This window comes from Melopsittacus undulatus, chromosome 2, assembly GCF_012275295.1.
Source record: "Melopsittacus undulatus isolate bMelUnd1 chromosome 2, bMelUnd1.mat.Z, whole genome shotgun sequence".
Lineage (NCBI taxonomy): Eukaryota > Metazoa > Chordata > Aves > Psittaciformes > Psittaculidae > Melopsittacus > Melopsittacus undulatus.
Window position 1 is genome coordinate 15,843,784 of NC_047528.1, and position 18,857 is coordinate 15,862,640.

The following is an 18,857-nucleotide window of genomic DNA, read 5'->3' on the forward strand; positions in this document are numbered from 1 at the left end:
ACAATTAAACAGCACAGATGGTCATGGCCCAGAATTCACATTTATTCTCTGGATCTGTTCAGTTTATTTGATGGAGAGAATGCTACAGAGTGAAAATAAATAATTTTGAAATTTTTCTCCATTTCATGTTTGGTGAAAGAGTAGAATTCATCTTAATACAGAATTCTTGAAGATTTAGTAAATGCAGTTGCAAATGAGCAGAAAAAATTGAACTTCAGCTGTTGGAAACTAAAGTCCTTACAGAAGTGATCAGTATTGGATATTCACATTTATGACCCAATACTGAGACTAAATCATTAAAAAGAAAAACAAAGCCACTGAAAATTTACTTAAAGTGTGGGTCTGTGTGGACATACGCTAAAGGAGTAGCTCCCATTATTTGGTTTCTCAGTTGTTTAATTTATTGTGCTTGTACATACAAAGCAAGTTAAAAAATGTGAAATTAGTGAGAGAGCTTGTGACAGACCTGCTGTAAGTTCATTAAGAGTTAATCTGTTGCTTAAAAATAATTTCTGTTTACACAGATATACAGTGAAAGTTCAGCGAGAACTTCAACTGGATGAATGTGCCATGCATGCCCTAAAGGAGGATCGTAAACGTTTCTTGTGTAAAGCAGTGGAGAACTATATCAGCTGTTTACTAAGTGGAGAAGAACATGATATGTGGATCTTTCGACTCTGTTCTCTATGGCTTGAAAATTCTGGAGTTGATAGAGTCAATGAACTGATGAAGGTATATGCCTGATGTTGCTTTTCCTTATGCTTTGACATGGTATTATCCATGTTTCTTCTTGTCCTCCTTGTTTCTAGAAGATGAAATACGGTGCTGTGCAGTATGCTTTCCTGTATATCTCCTTTACTTTTCCGTCAAAAATAATTTTTTTCAGTCATTGCTTATAAGTTAGTTTTTCATCAAAGAGCTATAATTCACAGTGTATTTTAAATTAACTCAATTTAATTTAGCATTTTAATCTAACAAGTCTGTATGATTAAGTCAGTATGACAATCTCATGATCTGTTCACTGTTGTCACCTTGTTCTTTACAAACCTTGGAAGACTATTGTTTTCCAGCATCATTTAGTACTTTGTTCTAACTTATATTATACATAATATTAGGTGAAAGGATATACTTTTAGAGTGTCTGTATAACACAGTAGACAGGGACCAGTAAAGTTCCTGGTCTAGAACCAGTTCTCAGGCTGGTTCCATCATTTCTAGAATCATGCAGGAAATCTGATAGTTCTTACCTGAATGATTGTTTATAGCAGAGGTCTGTATAATTGCTTTCTATTATAATTAACTTTAAAAAATAGAAAGTGTTTCTGTACTCATTTTTAACGAACAATTGTCCCATGCCTTAAACTAGATTGTATGTGTTAATTAGGATTGTCTCTTGCCACAAAGAATCTGGAAATAAATTCTGAATCAGCATATCTAAGCTCTGCTCTGATAGAATAGAAAATAGTTTTCTTATGAAGGACTTGCAGCACTTAGGAGACATGGACCAAGATGATGTGATACTTGCTGGATTGCTATTTGATCATACAGCAATGATTGTTCCCAGTTTTAAAAAAAAGCAAGACCAAAAAAGCTAGCCCTTACCTGGTATTTTGTGATTACAGGTTTTTTTGTGTTTCATACAGCTTTCTAACTGAACTTTTTCTACTACAGAAAAATGCAAAGAAGATCCCTTCATACAAATTCTTGCCTCTGATGTACCAGCTGGCTGCCCGGATGGGAACCAAGTTGATGGGTGGTCTAGGATTTCATGAAGTTCTGAATAACGTAATTTACGCTTGTTGTATCTAAAGATAATTGGCTTCACATACTTCTAAATGATATGTATCTTCCTTTGTGCAATTACAGCTAAAGGAGTTATGTAGGTGATAAATGTGTATAAACAATGAGTGCTGAAAAATCAGTATAGAGGGGAAGAGGACTGGGGACTTTTTTCCTTCCTATTTAATTAATTTCCTTGTTTAAGAATAGCCTTATGCAGATATAGGAGTATGTTTTGAATGTATTTTAGCTGTGGAAATGCAGTCTAAGTTTTATTTTTTATTTATTTATTAGGAAACTTAGAAGTTCAAAAGAATTGATGATTTTTAATGTGATTTTTTTTTTCTTCTGTGCAGCTTTCAATAATGAGATCTTATTGTTTTTCTTGACAGCTAATAGCTAGAATTTCACTGGATCATCCCCATCATACTTTGTTTATAATACTAGCTTTGGCAAATGCTAACAAAGATGAACTCCTCACAAAACAAAATGCAATAGGAAGAAACAAGTTAATGAAAAATGCACCGAAAGATATCTCCCAGCTGGATGTGGTGACTACAAAAATTTCTATTCTATCAATCAGATTCAGTCCTTGTTTTTTAAGAAAGAGTAGGAGGAGGAAAAAAGTGCTTTAATAATAAGAAACCCTGCTTTTGTGCATACATTGGTAATTATTATTGAAAGGAGTAATTATGGGATTGAGCAAAACATTTCCTGCAACAAACAGCAAAGAGTTTTGTGATAAATGTCCTTGATGTGTGATTCTGTAAAAGGCATTTTAGATGCAACGGAGAATTAAGCGGGTTTATTGTTAAAAATACACAAAATAATACTGAATTGAGTATTTTTCCTGCTTTGAGTGATAACATCTATTCTAAGTATTTAATCTTGTGCAGTGTATCTTTCATTCCCTTATGCAACGTTTTTATGTTAAAAGCCATGATGATGGGTTATACCAAACTATGGCTTCAAGTTGAAGTTGTTACTGCCTAATTTTTGTTGGAACCTGTCTTTGGAATCATATCTAGATTAATGCCCCTTCTTTACCCCATCTCTATAAATCTGGCATGGTTGTCATTACTTTTTTCCCTGTCATGATACAATTTTTCACCATGTTTTCATGTGGCCTTTTTTCATGTTGTTCTCAGATTTGTTGTTTTTTGTAGTCCCACTCTTAGGAGTAGGATTACACTGATCTCCACCAAGTGTCTCAGAGTTAGGCACAGAAGGGACACACAGTCAGATTTTTGCCTTTTGCATACAGGCTTTTTCTTCAGTTGGAAGGAAACAGTGGAAACAGAAAGATGGTGGAAGAACATCCAAAACTGCCTATCCCTCTTCCTGAAGAATTTTTGCAGATTTTTTGCACATTGTCTGGGCAAATGTGCACTGTCTCCATTCCAATTAGTATTTTGCTTTGCTCTTTATCTCAGATTAGACAACACAGAACATTTCTTCACTTTATTTCTGTTCATAACACAAAGGACTGCCCATTATTGCAACATCCTCTGTTTTCATGGGATATGTCTCAATTGTACTTGTTTGACTGCATGTTTTGATGCATCTTTAATATTACAAGGTGTAGTTTGCAAGATCTGATGTTTATATTCCATTGGGGTTTTCTAGGACAGAATGGAGGCTGCTGGCAATATAATCAATATTGTAAGAAAAACAAGAGCTCGTATGGTTAGACATATTGAAGCACTTTGTGATGCTTACATCATATTAGCAAATGTAGATGCTACGCCATGGAAATCTGAAAGAAGTAAGTCTTTGGAAAACGTTTTTTGGTTTTTTAATAGAGAAGTTATATTTTCTTGAATTAAAAAGTCTTATTTCTAAATATTGATATTTAGTTAAAGGAGGTACTAGCACTGTGTCCTATTTTTGATAAACTTAGTCTGGATTAAAAGTCATAGTAATTACTTGCACTGTGAGGTTCATATGCCAAGTATGAAACTCCAGAAAACTCTCATTGTCTGTGGTCATCTTCGTCAGCTCAGCAGAAGTATGCAGTGAGGTTCTGGATCTCAAAATCCATGGGATTTGTGAACTTTGATGTATGCTTGGAGTTCTGAATTTGAAAACATGAATTCCTTTTAATTACAGAAGCAATAAGTATTCCTGCTAACCAGCCAATTGTTAAACTGAAGGACTTGGATGATGTTGTGGTTCCTACCATGGAAATTAAGGTGACTGAACTTGAAATAAATATACATTATAATACTAAATTGTAGAATTCAGTTTTTTATAGCAGTAGCCAGGACATCTATCGCTTCATAAATTCACGTGTTCGTTAGAGGGGAGCCAACCAGGGCTACTTTCCTGTCAGGTGGGAGATGAGAGTGAGGTGATTTCCTTAGACTTTAGCATACCTTGACTTTAAGTATCATATTTGGTGGATAGTGTCTTACTGTGGCTTACTGTATGAAAATGGCTTTGCCACTATTATCACTGACTAATTTTTCATTATCAGAAGGGGTGATGAGCTACCTGAATCACAGAGATGATTTGGGAATGCGAATATCCTGATTTGTATGTGCTAGCTCAGAGTCTCAGGAAGCATTTAGTGTTAAGAAAGGGGTGAGAATTAATAGATATGCTTCTTCTGTTCCTAAATGGCTAGCTTATGCTTTTACCATTCGGTAATGGTAAATAATCCATTTTAAGTGTTTGGTGGGATGGGTGCATAGGCACTCAAATGCCCCATACTCTACTGAGGATACGTACCATTTTCAGGAGTGTAGAGATGCTTTTTGGGCCAGACACCTAAAATTTAAACATTATGCAGCCAAACTTCCCTGAAGTCCCTCAGGCTACAGATCGGATACCGATCCTGTAGATTGTAACAGTTTTAGGATTGTAGATTGGGTCCATTTGCAGCCTAATGTAAACCTAATGCCCTCCAACCATACATGAACATTTTCTTGGGAAAATGCCAACTGGGGCATGCTGAGATTCTGTTAGAGCTTGTGCTGTGGCAGTCTGCAGCACTGTCCTCTCTAAAAGGAGAACAAAGAGGAATCAAGTTCACTCCTTTGTTCAGCATATTTTTGTAATCTTTGTGGGTATTATCCTTATAGATGATGCAGTGCTCATATTAATATTTACTACCTAATGAGGTTTGCAAACAACTTACTGCAGCTTTCTCTGAGAGAAGTGGAGGTAACCTGCCATATGAAGATAGGCTGAGAAAGTTGGGGCTGTTCAGCCTGGAGAAGAGAAGGCTGCGTGGAGACCTCATAGCAGCCTTCCAGTATCTGAAGGGGGCCTACAGGGATGCTGGGGAGGGACTGTTCATTAGGGACTGTAGTGATAGGACAAGAGGTAATGGGTTAAAATTTCAACAGGGGAAGTTTAGATTGGATATAAGGAAGAAATTCTTTACTGTAAGGGTGGTGAGGTACTGGAATGGGTTACCCAGGGAAGTTGTGAATGCTCCATCTCTGGCAGTGTTCAAGGCCAGGTTGGACAGAGCCTTGGGTGCCATGGTCTAGTGTGAGGTGTCCCTGTCCAACCCAAACCATTCCGTGATTCTGTATTAATTTTAAACTAATTTATAATTTCAGGTGGATCCCACAGGACAATATGAAAATTTGGTGACAATAAAGTCTTTTAAGCCAGAATTTCACTTAGCAGGAGGTCTGAATCTGCCTAAAATAATAGATTGTGTAGGATCAGATGGTAAAGAAAGGAGGCAGCTGGTGAAGGTAGGTTCTGTCATCTGTATGAATTGTGTACCACGAGGAGGCTTTTCACAGTTCAGTTTTCTCAGTTCAGGAATGCTTTAGTAAAGGAAATTACAAAGTAGTAATAAGTAATATAACAATAATTTAATATAAATAATCATATAATAATAATAAATATTTTGGTAACTATTTTTTTCAACAATGTATGTAATATACAGTAGCTTACCAGAGGCTCCCAGACCTGCAACTTGTGTGGTCATGTCTCAGCTAGTGAGACCTTTTCTTTTGAAATGGAATAGATTTTATTCCATCTGTCTTTGAATGTAAGGATTCAGCAGCTGCTTGGAGAATTCTGCTTTTCTGTTTAGTATGGGGTAGTTTTGAAACTTGTCAAGAGAAGCATTGCATCGCTACATCTGCATCCAGTAATCAGAGCTGCAGTAGCAACGGCTGCCTCTTCAGCTGTGTGCTGGATTGCTGAATGTGGTGAATGAAACACCTGGTTTTCAGAAAGGTACCCTACAGCATGTGGGGTGACTGAAACCTTAGTCAAATAGCATTTGTCCAAAAAAACACAGAAGAAAAAGACAATGATTTAAGGTAATGATGGTTCCACTTAAGGAGCTGAGCACTATTAGAAAAAGAGAAAAAAAGTGCTATTGTTAATTACATTTTATTACAGGTGATTACAGTGGAAAAGTAAATTGGGTTTTGTGGATTTTTTTTTAATAATTCTTCCAAAGTTACAGAACAAGCAGTTGAATGCTGGAAGTCTTCTTTAACTGCTTTTTCTGCTTACTCTAAAGGGGCATGATGACCTGAGACAAGATGCTGTTATGCAACAGGTTTTCCAGATGTGCAACACATTGCTCCAGCAAAACACTGAAACACGCAAGAGAAAATTAACCATCCGAAGATACAAGGTAACCCTGATCAGCTACTGCGGCAGAGGAATAAACACTACCAATAAAAACATATTTTTCAGTCTCCTCTTTTTGACATAAAGTGTATTTATTTATGTTATTAACATAGTCACTGCTCCTTAAAGTATGGAATAAACAATACAATTTAATCATTAAAATAATTATTGCAATTAATTTTTTCCCAAATCCTTAGAAAAAAATTCTGATGCCTAATATATATTTCAATGTTCTTCAAAGCTGTCTTTAAGTTAATTTATAATTGAAAAGAAATTAAAGCAGGCACTGTCCTTGAATTGTAAATTGCTACTTGAGCATACAAGTTTGTTTATGAATGCTCAGTAATTTTAGTCTTGCAATATTCCTTGATTAGTTAATCATTAATCTTAGTCTTGTGGTATGCCTTACAGTTGAATCCAGAAAATCAAGAAGAGCCATCTAGGGTCTGTTCATGCAGAATTTGAATTGCAGAACTGTTTTTATTGGAACTGGGAATACAGCAATAAATTCTTATGGTGAATGCAGAAAATGTGCTTGAACAGGAACTTTCCTCTCTTCCTTCCTTTTTCTGTGCTTGGGATTATAATAATAGCTGTGAAGGTGACCTCTGAATAAGTACTCTTTAAGTAGAAGTTCTTGTCTTTGACAAATGGGAAGTGTGCTCTCCAGAATCTCTGAAGAAGCTATTCTGACTTGCTGACATAGTTTTAAGAATTCACAGATGGAGTTAGAGTCACATTTTTTGCATAATTTTCAATGTGGACTCAGGTCTTCATTTCTCTGTGTGAAAAAATTAATGGGGGCAGGGAAAAAGAGAATGGGTGTTGCATAATAAGATAGAGACCTTCATAAGAAAACTGAAGGAAATGGGCAGTAGCTGTTTCTCTGAGGGCAGGAGATTGCTTGTTCTGGCCAGTTGTGTTTGCTACAGTAATTGAGGTAACTATTACAGCCTGTTATGAAGGGCTGTAGGTTACGAAGGGTGGGAAGCAGAGATGAGCCTAGTATGTTCACGCAGGTACCATGTGTTTGTTCGCACAATGCTTGTGTGATTCCAGTCACACATGGCAAGCTCTGGGCACTGTGAGGTCATCTAAAATACTGATACAAACATGCATATTGAGTAGAAACATTGTAGTCAAGTAGGCAGTGAAAGGTTCTCTGTGCTAGGAAAAAAATGCAAGTATTTGGCAGAAAAACCTTGAGTGTATTTTATATGTGTATACATGTGTATTTAAAACATGTATTGTGGTCAGCTGTATGGTTTCGGCTTTTGCCTTTTTAAAAAGCCTCACAAATACACATCCATGCTCTGCAGTATGTATATTCACAGTGGAGTGTATGACCCTCCCTTATGCAGCAGTGGTTTTGTTTTTGCAGGTGGTTCCCCTGTCTCAAAGAAGTGGTGTTCTTGAGTGGTGCTCGAGAACAACACCCATCGGGGAGTTCCTTGTGGGTGTCAAAGAGGGAGCTCACAAGAGATACAGGCCAAAAGATTACTCCAGCTCTCACTGTCAGAAAATGATGATGGTGAGTCGTAACAACTACAAAAGTAATAAAATAGCTAGCTCATTCTTTACTGGGGGCTGAAATTTATGGAGAATTATATACAATTCTTTTAGTGTACAATAATGTGACCAGTGGCATAGATAGACTTAATTAATAGATCTTCAGACTTTTAGTTTAGTTTAGCTCAACAAACCGCCTCACCAGACATTAAGAAAATTGCGGACAGGTTTGCTTGTTACTTTATAAAGCCGTGATGGTGCAAGAAATTACTTCCTTTTATGTCTGTATGGTATTAATGGGATAAAAGTATATTTAATTTTGGCATTGTGCAGCTTGTGCATGTGAGAGTGACCTTCTCACAGTGACATGAAGCTATCAGATAGGCAAAGGTACCAGCAGAGTTGCAAGGGGAAGTAACTCCCAACAAGATGCATTTACCTGTACATGCACATAAAGTACATACAACTGCAACCAAAGAAAAAGGAGTGTGTTTCTTCCATGTAGCCTCTGAGTTATGTATGAAAACAGAGTTGTTTAGTAAATGTGATAGGTGCATTAGTGATTGCTGTAAAAAAGACAGTAATCCATAGGTCAGAGAAAGGACTGAGAACAGCATTTGATGGAGGGGAAGGGAGTAGAAAAAATGAATGTTTTCCTTTCAAAGGAAGAGGTAGTTACCTTCTAGAGCAGTCAGTCATGCGGAAAATATTTCTTACATGTTTAAAGGCTGCACAAAAGAAAAGCTCTGAGGAGAAATACATCATCTTCTTGGAACTCTGTGAGAATTTCCAACCTGTGTTTCGTTATTTCTGCATGGAAAAATTTCTGGATCCGGCTGTGTGGTTTGAAAAACGACTGGCATATACCCGCAGTGTGGCTACATCTTCTATAGGTATGATACTAGATTAGTAGCACTGGCTTTTTAGATTATGTAACAAAGGGTTTATACCATTTCTGAGGTAATGGCTGTTCTGCTTTTGTCACACATAAGCAAAGGAGGAGCAAGAGGCAAAAAAAATCTAGCAAGAACACCAGCATTATTTTGGTAATTAAGTTTTCTGATTAATTTCTCTCCACACTCCCTTTCTGCAGCAGAAATATGGAATGAAATTCTGTGTTTCTTGGTTTTGTATTTTAGTGGTTTGTATTTTTAGGTTCTAGTAGGGTTTTTTAAAGTTTCTACCTAACTCTGATGTTTTGATTTATCATTTATTTCACCTGTAGCCTCAAATGTTTTAACTGAGTTGAAAAGCTTAATCTTTTACTTTGAAGTAAATCAACAGTTTAGCAGAATTGAGATGAAAGGTTTTTGTAGGAAATGTTACTGCTGTCTGTGCCCATCAGCTAATAGGAAACCAGTAGCAGACATAAATTGCAGTACAGCAAAAATAACAAACCCTAATTTATTGTGCATTTGTTTTTTGTCTTTGATTTGTTGGGATTTTTTGAAAGCTGTGAAATTGTTTTCTTAATCTATCCATGGAGACAAATGGGCAAGAAGTCTGTGGAGTAGCCAAAATGATACACACCTGTATGAGAATAACTTTCTTGCAATTGCATTCAGTTAACCTTTTCTTTCTGGATTTGTGGAATGACATTTGCTCTTTACTGGAATAATATGTATACATGGGTGAAGAAATATTCCCACTTTTTATTTTTTTGTATGTGTTACCATGATTCTAATAACCCTCTCTGTTAAATCTTACCTCTGTTTTTATGGCATGTAACTATGGTTTCAGCACCTACCTTTTTGTTTTAGTTGGCTACATCCTTGGACTTGGAGACAGACATATTCAGAATATCTTGATAGATGAACAAACAGCAGAACTAGTCCATATAGATTTGGGTAAGTGGGACGGGCAAGAGTACTGTATTTTTTCTTTATTTTAACATTTTTAAAAACATTTATTATCCTTTCATTTAGGGGTTGCTTTTGAGCAAGGTAAAATCCTTCCTACACCAGAGACTGTTCCATTTAGATTAACCAGGGACATTGTGGATGGAATGGGTATTACTGGCGTGGAAGGAGTCTTCAGAAGGTAAATGCTCCTATATCACACAGTGGGGAGGAGGCAGCAGAGTACCTCTGGCATTAGGATTGTTACATGTTAAATAGTTTTGGTGCCTTGGATATCATTCTGCTGATGATATCCAAACTAAATGCTTTAGTTATTTTTAGTTATTTTAGTTATTTAATTTACTTTAACTCATATGCTCTTATTTATAGAATCAATTGCAAGTTCATTATTGTTACCTAGCTCTTAATATTCTTCACTAACTAATGGGGTATTGTCACCCTCTAGTGGAATTCAGGGATGGCTCAGTGCTTTCAAAGGTTCCATAGCTAAATTTCATCACTTGATTTAGACTGCCAGACTTTTTTTCTTTCAGAACTATACTATATATTGAGAACAATGTCTTTGAACCATTTTGTTCTGTCTCCTGTGTCTGTTCAGTTTTCTGTATTTCGCAGTCCTTTTTCTCTTTTGGATCATATATTTGATATCATTTTGCAAGTGCAAAATATAAATCCCACAACAGGTTTGAGCTGCAAACCAGAAACATCCCAAAAGGGGTGAGTTTTTGTCGACTTCCACCCTATCTCCTGGAAATGACCCAAGAGAGCCCTAAAAAGCAGAACATTTCTCTCATTCAAGACATCCCTGATGTTCATGAACATAGTGCTTGCAAACCCCAAGTTTCATGTCTTTGAAAAAGTATGTAGTGTAAGTATTGTCTTTGTAAGGTAGTAATTACCATTAATAAGTGGTTCCTTTGTCCTGTGGAGGACAGTCACTACCACTTCTATTCTAAACATGATGCTGTCAAATTCACAATTTCATGTTATTTTTGAAACCTTTGTCCCATGATGTAGAAAACAACGAATTGTTTGGTTCCAGCAGAATTAAATACAGTCTAAAAGGCCCTGGTGTGGATACTGTTTCAGCCTCAGCCAGATGTGCTGGTAACTAACAGTGTAGGTGCAAGTGCATAAACAAGTCATCACAGGATTGGGTGTGAACACAGTTACCTTTTTTTGAGTGTGTTCTTATCCTGAAGCAGACAGGAGGCCTAATCCATCTTTCACTGGAATACCTGTCCCATAAAGCAGAGTTTCATATTCCTTCCACAAGTTTAGTTTGCTTGGGAATGCATGTAAAAGTTTATTTGCCACTTTGGTAACTAAACTCATTGGAGAGATTTCAGAAATAGCTTAATGTCTGCCCACTGGATCTGCTCATTTTGTGTAAAGCAACCCCACAAGTTTCTCACACACGCTTTCCTCCAGCCAAGGATCACTGTTAACTTGGTGGTTAATTCTGCAGGTAGAAAGGTATCAAGAGAGTGAAACAGGGAATCACTTTCCCATAGGGAATATAATCAATGAACTACCCAGTCTCCTTCTGGTCTTACATTTCTAAATTTCTCCTTTTTTTTTTTCTTTTAAAAAATGGAAGTACCAGAGAGGTTACTCATACATTAGAAATCCTTTAAGAAGGGTACAAATATCCATAATTTAAATGATAAAAATACTGTTCTATTTTGCCAGAAAGAACCTAAAAATACAGTAAAATGTTTTCTAGATGCTGTGAGAAAACAATGGCTGTAATGAGAAATAACCAAGAAGCTTTGCTGACTATTGTGGAGGTGAGCATTTTGTCATTCTTTCTGATAGTAACCTGCCAGAATATCTTTAGTTTCATCTCTTTGTCTTTGTATGCATTACCATACCAAATATTTATGTAGGGAGGTTTTATTGAATTTGAATGCAGAAGTGTTGGCCAGATTTGTGAGTTCATATAATCTTCAATAAAATTATGACCAGTTTGCATTTTTATGGGAATCTTTTGTTTCAGGTATATACAGTTTCCCTGCTCAGTATCTAAATGCTTCTAGCCATGGTGCAACATTCTTAGCATGAGCAGTGCTGACTGAATTAAATCTACTTTGCATAAGTCACAAAGAGAATTAAAGTAGTTTTTAAAAGCAGCTTATACTATGCATTAAAAACAAATTGTGATCTTTAGTGTATTAAAAAATGACCTTTTCATTGCTGAGATGGGACTGAGTAGCAAAACTGAGTCAGGGGTGAACAACACCAATACCTGCATATGGTCAGATGCAGTTTAATTGTTGGATTGTCTTCCAAGCAATTTAGCTCAACTCTATGGGATTAAGACAAAAACCCAAACCCCAAAACACCTCCTAATATTGTGATTAGTGTGAGCATTATGAGTGTTTCTTTTCCTGCTGGGGCACTGAACTAGCTATAATGAACTATGTAAGTTAAATACATGTTTATTTACCATGTAGGTGCTGCTCTATGATCCTCTTTTCCACTGGACCATCAACCCCTTGAAAGCTCTGTATCTGCAGCAGCGACCAGAGGATGAGGCTGACATGAACTCCACACTCAATGCTGATCCACAAGAATGTAAAAGAAAAGCCAGGTGCAAGATTTCTTCTTACTGCCTGCCCCTTGCCCCGTCACCTTGCTTTATGGTTTCCTATTGAATGTTGCTCGTGTTGATCAGGGTCCATACCAAGTGCACTTGTTTTTCTGGTTTTTCATTCTGCCAGCAGAGATGACCAGAGTTTTAATAAAGTGGCCGAGCGTGTTCTGCTGAGACTTCAGGAGAAGCTGAAAGGTGTTGAAGATGGAACAGTGCTCAGTGTGGGAGGACAGGTGAACCTCCTCATACAGCAGGCCATGGATCCCAAAAATCTGAGCCAACTCTTTTTTGGTTGGAAAGCTTGGGTGTGACTTGGAAGGATCCAGCACATTTTTAGAAGAAATCTATTTCTATGCAGCAAGTGTCATAACATTTTGAGTCGCTATTTCACAGTTAAAACTTAGAGCAGGAGCAACCATGAAGCTTATGCTTCTGTGTTTGGCGGATGTTCTGGGGTTGTTTGTTTTCTTCAGTGACCTGTTACCAAGAAAATACTTTTTGTCCACTTATGTTCACCATACAGTACAAGGCACCAGGCAGGGGTTTGATGATCCTTGTGACCCGCAAGGACTTTGCTTGGGCATACTGTGTTTGTTATAATCTTAAAGCCTGAGATTCATCACTTTTGTGTTCTTGTGAAATAGCTGGAGCCTTGGGTGTAATAATTCTGTATGGTTATGTGACCATGCAGAATGGATGATCTAAAAACCAGGAGTCATGCAATAACTGCCTAAAGTACATTTCAAAAGGGGGGTTATACTTGAAAGATAATGCTACAGTGAATATAAAAGAAAACCTGAGAACTGAATGTTTAAGGAGCTGAGGGTTCTTGGGGTTGGGTTTTTTGTTTTTTAGCTTAGTTAAATGGATGTTCTTTATATAGATTGAAACTTCGAGCCAAGTATAGTACAGCTGCTTTTTTTTCTTGTTGTAAATGAAATTATGTTGGTATTTTATTTTTATAATACTGCTTTAGTAGTATGAAACAATGAAAAATATTTAGCTTTTGTAGCTCAGGCTTCCTTGATAAAATAGACTGACTGTACAATGAAGCTCAGCATACCAGATATGCCTCCAAAGCCTCTAACAGTCATTCTTTATCTGCAGTAAACTCCCATCAGAAACACTGAAGTTGTATTTTGAGCACAAAAATCCTATTCTGATTGCACAGAATATATTACTCCTTAAATCAAAATACCTACTGTAATTGGATAGTCAATGAATACGGGTATTAGGAGAATCCACTCAAGTAACAGCCATGCTGGTATGTTTAATAAATCTTCCAGAATCGTCTTTATATATGAATAAAATTTGGCATACTCTGACATTACCTTAGTTTACACCTTATGCTTTTTTACAGCAGTATAGTGAAGAATTTCTGTTCTAATTAACATTTCAGTGATTTTTATTTGTACAGTATTCCCACATTTTTTATGCTTTGTTTTGTTAGTTAATGTCAACATGGCAAGATGAGTCTTTTGTTTTCATGTGATTATGTTTTAATGAAGCTGACATAAATTTCTGTTGATCCTTGGCACGAAAAGTGCGTCCCGGCTTTTCTGTGGGGAAGAACTATCGTCCTGGGGTACAGTGATTTGCTTTCTGAAGATGAAACTTAACCAACAAAGCACATACTCTTTTGAATGACACTTAGGAAAGGGAGAAAAGTCCTACCAAGCAATTACAGAATGGCAGGTAGGTAAGGAGTAAACAAGAAGCACAGACATAAAAAATCTGGTAGCATTTCTGGAAATATTTCTCATGCTTCTTGTAGAGGAAATTCTTTAGGCATTTTTGCAGTAATTAATACTAGAACTCCTAGGTGTGACATATGCATGAATAGTGCATAAAAGCACATGGCAGTACCTTTCCGTCCATCATGAGTTACTGCTGCTCCATTTGAGTATTTTGTCATGCTGGGCTGCAGTTTAGGTTTTTTCCTTCCATATTAGTATGATTGTCTCAGGAAAGTCTAACTTCAGAGGAAAAAGTTATTCCTCTGCAATGCTGTTAATGTTGTATTTAGTGCCTAAATTTTGAGTGTTTGTATGTTTTCATTGTTCAAGCTGATTAAAATTTGTAAGCTCCTGTAGCAGTGAAAGCCAGTTAGCTGACAAACATATGAAAACAGTTTAAACTATTAGCAAATTTTAGTGTCTCCAAAACACTGTCAAAACCCATGTGACACAATCCTGTTACTGTAAGATCTGTTTTGAGTAATCTAACATTCTTGAGATAATTGTCATCAGTGCAAAGCCTCATGTAGCCAAATAGTAACCATCAGTGACTGCTTTTCTTTTTGTTCCAGTAATGCCTTAATTTTTAAAAGTCAAAATTAGAAAGTAAATGGTTTGCCAAAATGTGTTCTCTATAGATACACACTTTCCTTGTATAAGAATAGAAAAATAAAACCTGGATAGAAATGCTGTCAATGCTGCTACTGATGGTAAGGTAGATCAGTATTCTTAAGCCTTGAATGTATTTACTGTAATAGTAAAATGTAAATAAGTGAGACAAGTTGTTGTTTTTTTCTTTATCCTTGGAATGCATCTTAGTAACAGTAAACATTTACATTTAGAAAAGAGAATTTCTAAGAAAAATGAGACTGTGATCCAGTGTCATAGGAGAAGAGTTTTTAAATGGGAACATATTTATTTGGCTTTTTTCTGTTGAACCATCTGTTGTAGAAATGTCCTCGGGAGTATGAAAAGTGAAATGTTGGCAGGTAAACCAGTTTGAATTATGCACCTTAATTGAACTTTTCCATCAGCAAGAAACTGTCCCATGAATAGGAATCAGATTAAACAGGCCACCTGGTGAGATACTTAAAATTTAAATTAAAAAAGGATGTCAGCCTTCATGAGTGCAGATCTGAAAACTCCTTTTGTTCTTACAGATAAAACCACCCAAAATCATTTTCTCAGTAACTCAGAATTAACTAGGTCACTATTCTATGCTACTGTGAAACTCCTGAGTTTATACAAAGCATTCAACACTACTACATTTTTTTGAATGTGCTAAAAAGCTAGGTTTCATATTTTTCAGGAGATAATGCACTCTTATACATCGTCACTAATTGTACTCCTCATGGATGTTGTTACTCCATGCTTGTACAAGTGGTAATTCTTCAATGACAAAGGGTTGCTTTTGTAATTGGGCAATATCAAAATCTGCCTGGGGGAATTTGGTTGAATGACTGGGAAGTGATGACTTTAGGTTCTGACTACTACTTTCACGCCTGTGAATTCATAGAATCACAGAATCATAGAATAGTTAGGATTGGAAAGGACCTTAAGATCATCCAGTTCCAACCCCCATGCCATGGGCAGGGACACCTCACACTAAACCATGTCAACCCAAGCCTCTGTCCAGCTTGGCCTTGAACATCATCAGGGATGGAGCATTCACAACTTCCCTGGGCAACCCATTCCAGTACCTCACCACCCTCACAGCAAAGAATTTCTTCCTTATATCCAATCTAAACCTCTGCTGTTTAAGTTTCAACCCGTTACCCCTTGTCCTATCACTACAGTCCCTATTAAAGAGTCCCTCACCAGCATCCCTGTAGGCCCCCTTCAGATACTGGAAGGATGCTATGAGTTCTCCATGCAGCCTTCTCCAGGCTGAACAGACACAACTTTCTCAGCCTGTCTTCATATGGGAGGTGCTCCAGTCACCTGATCATCCTTGTGGCCTCCTCTGGACTTGTTCTAACAGTTCCATGTCCTATTTATGTTGAGGACACCAGAACTGCACACAATACTCCAAGTGAGGTCGCACAAGAGCAGAGTAGAGGGGCAGGATCACCTCCTTTGACCTGCTGGTCACACTTCTTTTGGTGCAGCCCAGAATACGGTTGGCTTTCTGGGCTGTGAGCACACAATGAAGCTGGCTCATGTTTGTTTTCTCCTCAACCAACACCCCCAAGTCCTTCTCCGCAGGGCTGCACTGAATCGTGTAAGGCAGCTGTATTGTCTTGTGGCAGCTGCGTTGTCTTGTGGAACCTGTAGATAGTCTGAAACAGCTCTTGGGGAGAGATAACCTAATACTAGCACTTAATGATGACACTTTGATATTAGCACTAAATAAAACTGATAATTTCAGCAGGTAGGTTGAAGAGTAAAACCTCAGTGATGAAGCTGGAAAGTGTGCAAAATGAGGGTTTAGGTTCTCTTCTCAACACAATTCAAAATCTTACCTGTATCCTGATTATATGAGAAGACTTGCCATGTTGTTCACATAACAAATGCTCTCATCATCTGTCGTGCACACAACACTGTAAGTACATGTCAGCTTTCAGAGCACTATAATGAATAATGTCAGTGATATCTTTAAAGGTGCACACAGCTTCTCCCCCTGCTCCCTCATTCTTTCCTCACTACTGTGTATGTATCCACAAAAACATGATGCAAAGTGACTATACCCTTCTCTGCCCTGCAGAATTCCTGCTGCTACATCCACAACAGCTCCTCATTCTACACATCCATTTTGCTGTACAACAGACAATATGCAAGATCTGAGCTTATTTGTTTGCCTCAGGTGCTTTATACCATGTGTGCTTGAAGCAAAGGGAGGATGATAAGAAAATGAAGCTATGTATAGAAGAAGGATCAGAGGCTGGAGCACCTCCTATAAAGACAGGCTGAGAATGCTGGGGTTGTTCAGCCTGGAGAAGGCTCAGGGGACACCTTAGAGCAGCTGCCAGTGCCTAAAGGGGGCCTACAGGAAATCTAGAGAGGGAGTTTTTACAAGGATGTGTAGTGACAGGACAAAGGAGAATGGCTTTAAACTGACAGAGGGAAGATTAGATTAGACATTAGGAAGAAATTCTTCCCTGTGAGGGTGGTGAGACACTGGCACAACTTGCCCAGAGAAGCTGTGGCTCCCCCATCCCCAGCAGTGTTTAAGGCCAGGTTGGATGGGGCTTAGAGCAAGCTACTCTAGCGTAGTTTTTTTGGTTTTTTGTTTGTTCGTTTTGTTTTTATTTTTTTAGATGGAAGTATTTTAAGTAGATACTTCAGTAATATATATATATGCATATATAAATGTATGTGGAAAAATTACTGTACATGTCCTTGTTAAATGATGCAACAAAATTACAACTGTATGGACTTTGCTCAAGCGTAAGGAACTGCCTTTTTGGCACTCCAGGTGCTGACATCTCACACAGCATAAAGGAATTTTCCAAATACTAAGAAATTAATCCTTTCCTCCAGAAAAATCTATTCCATAATGCTGATCAGGGCATTACAGGCTGAAGAACTTTATATGCATGATAGCTGTCCGACTCTATAAAACCAGTTCTAGCTGTGCTGCAAAAACAGAACTACATTTTGGGAAATTGCTTCATTCCTGCTATGCCGTTTGTGTTTCCAGAACACAACATTTCCAGTCCATAAGCTCAATTTTCTCTGCTTTTGTGAAAGAAAATGGGGGGAGAGGTGTTAAAACGAGGGCTTTGGATGGACAGATCAAGATCCTAAAAAATTCCTGCAAGTCAAATATGTTGTCTCTATGGCAAGATTTTCCTGTGCTTGTCCATCAGTGCTCTGGGAACAGCGGGGTGAATTAGCAATAACTAGCATTAAGGATATTTCAGAAGCACAGTGGAACAGCATATGCTCTGTAACAAGAAACTTGAAAACTTTATTTTATAGTAGTTAGAAAAGAGAAAAAACTTCTGTAATTATGAGACATAATCTGATATTAATGCTGGGTTTTACTTAGTAATTTCTACTTAATACTGCTCAATTGTTAAAATACTATTTTTCACAAAATCAGTTTGTCGGCCAGTTTTCTTCCAGACAGTGCTGTAAGTCCTGGATTTCATCAAGCATTTTCAATTATGTAAGTGCAAATGAGAATCTGTCTCTTTATATAATTCTGTTTTAGTTTCTTGACTTGCCTCACTACCTTGATCAGTCAGTAATGTATGTGAACACACTTATACATTGTGCAATACGTAAGTAGATGATGCACACTAAAAGCCCCCTGGCTATGTCAAAACACAGAAACTGAGGCCTAACTGATGCCCTATCAGCACACAGCAGTCCTACCAGTGTAATTAAAACCAGTTTTAAATCAATTTATTTAGGTCTGTGAAAACCACTGTGGGTGCAAACCTCCATGTGACACACAGCTGTTTATAATTATGTCTTATCTGCTTATCCTATCATTTACATGCAAGGTCACCTAAAATGATGACGATACATGAGGTATTGTTTTAATGCAGACATTATATAGGGAAAGATAAACAGACCTTTGAAAGTGTGGTTCTCCTCAGGATATATAACGATTGCTTAAAGCAGAAGTGTTCTGTCATTCAGTTCCAAATTACCAGGTTTACCTTACGTAAAACACAGAAACAGGCTTGTGGGCTCCATGTTTGCACTGTTCACACTGTCCTCAACCGCCTTCTGTCTCAACTTTGAGTCTTGGTTCTAATAGTTTCAAAGTACCTTTTGGGGGAGGGGGGAGGGAGTTCAGAAGCCCTTACTGGATGCAGCT

At 37.4% G+C, this 18,857-nt stretch overlaps 1 protein-coding gene across 1 annotated transcript in view; it reads left to right on the top strand.

Annotated features, from left to right (window-relative positions):
- ATM (ATM serine/threonine kinase) overlaps positions 1-14,869 on the top strand; it is a 63,183-nt gene extending 48,314 nt beyond the window's left edge. The window contains exons 51-64 of the mRNA XM_034060052.1: positions 525-732; positions 1,671-1,784; positions 2,171-2,329; positions 3,405-3,543; positions 3,888-3,970; positions 5,348-5,488; positions 6,274-6,390; positions 7,768-7,917; positions 8,623-8,788; positions 9,656-9,742; positions 9,821-9,935; positions 11,481-11,544; positions 12,211-12,347; positions 12,478-14,869. Coding sequence (XP_033915943.1) covers positions 525-732; positions 1,671-1,784; positions 2,171-2,329; positions 3,405-3,543; positions 3,888-3,970; positions 5,348-5,488; positions 6,274-6,390; positions 7,768-7,917; positions 8,623-8,788; positions 9,656-9,742; positions 9,821-9,935; positions 11,481-11,544; positions 12,211-12,347; positions 12,478-12,661 — 1,864 coding nt within the window. The 3' untranslated portion in view covers positions 12,662-14,869. The remainder of the gene's footprint in view (positions 1-524; positions 733-1,670; positions 1,785-2,170; positions 2,330-3,404; positions 3,544-3,887; positions 3,971-5,347; positions 5,489-6,273; positions 6,391-7,767; positions 7,918-8,622; positions 8,789-9,655; positions 9,743-9,820; positions 9,936-11,480; positions 11,545-12,210; positions 12,348-12,477) is intronic.
- The last annotated feature ends 3,988 nt before the right edge of the window (positions 14,870-18,857 follow it).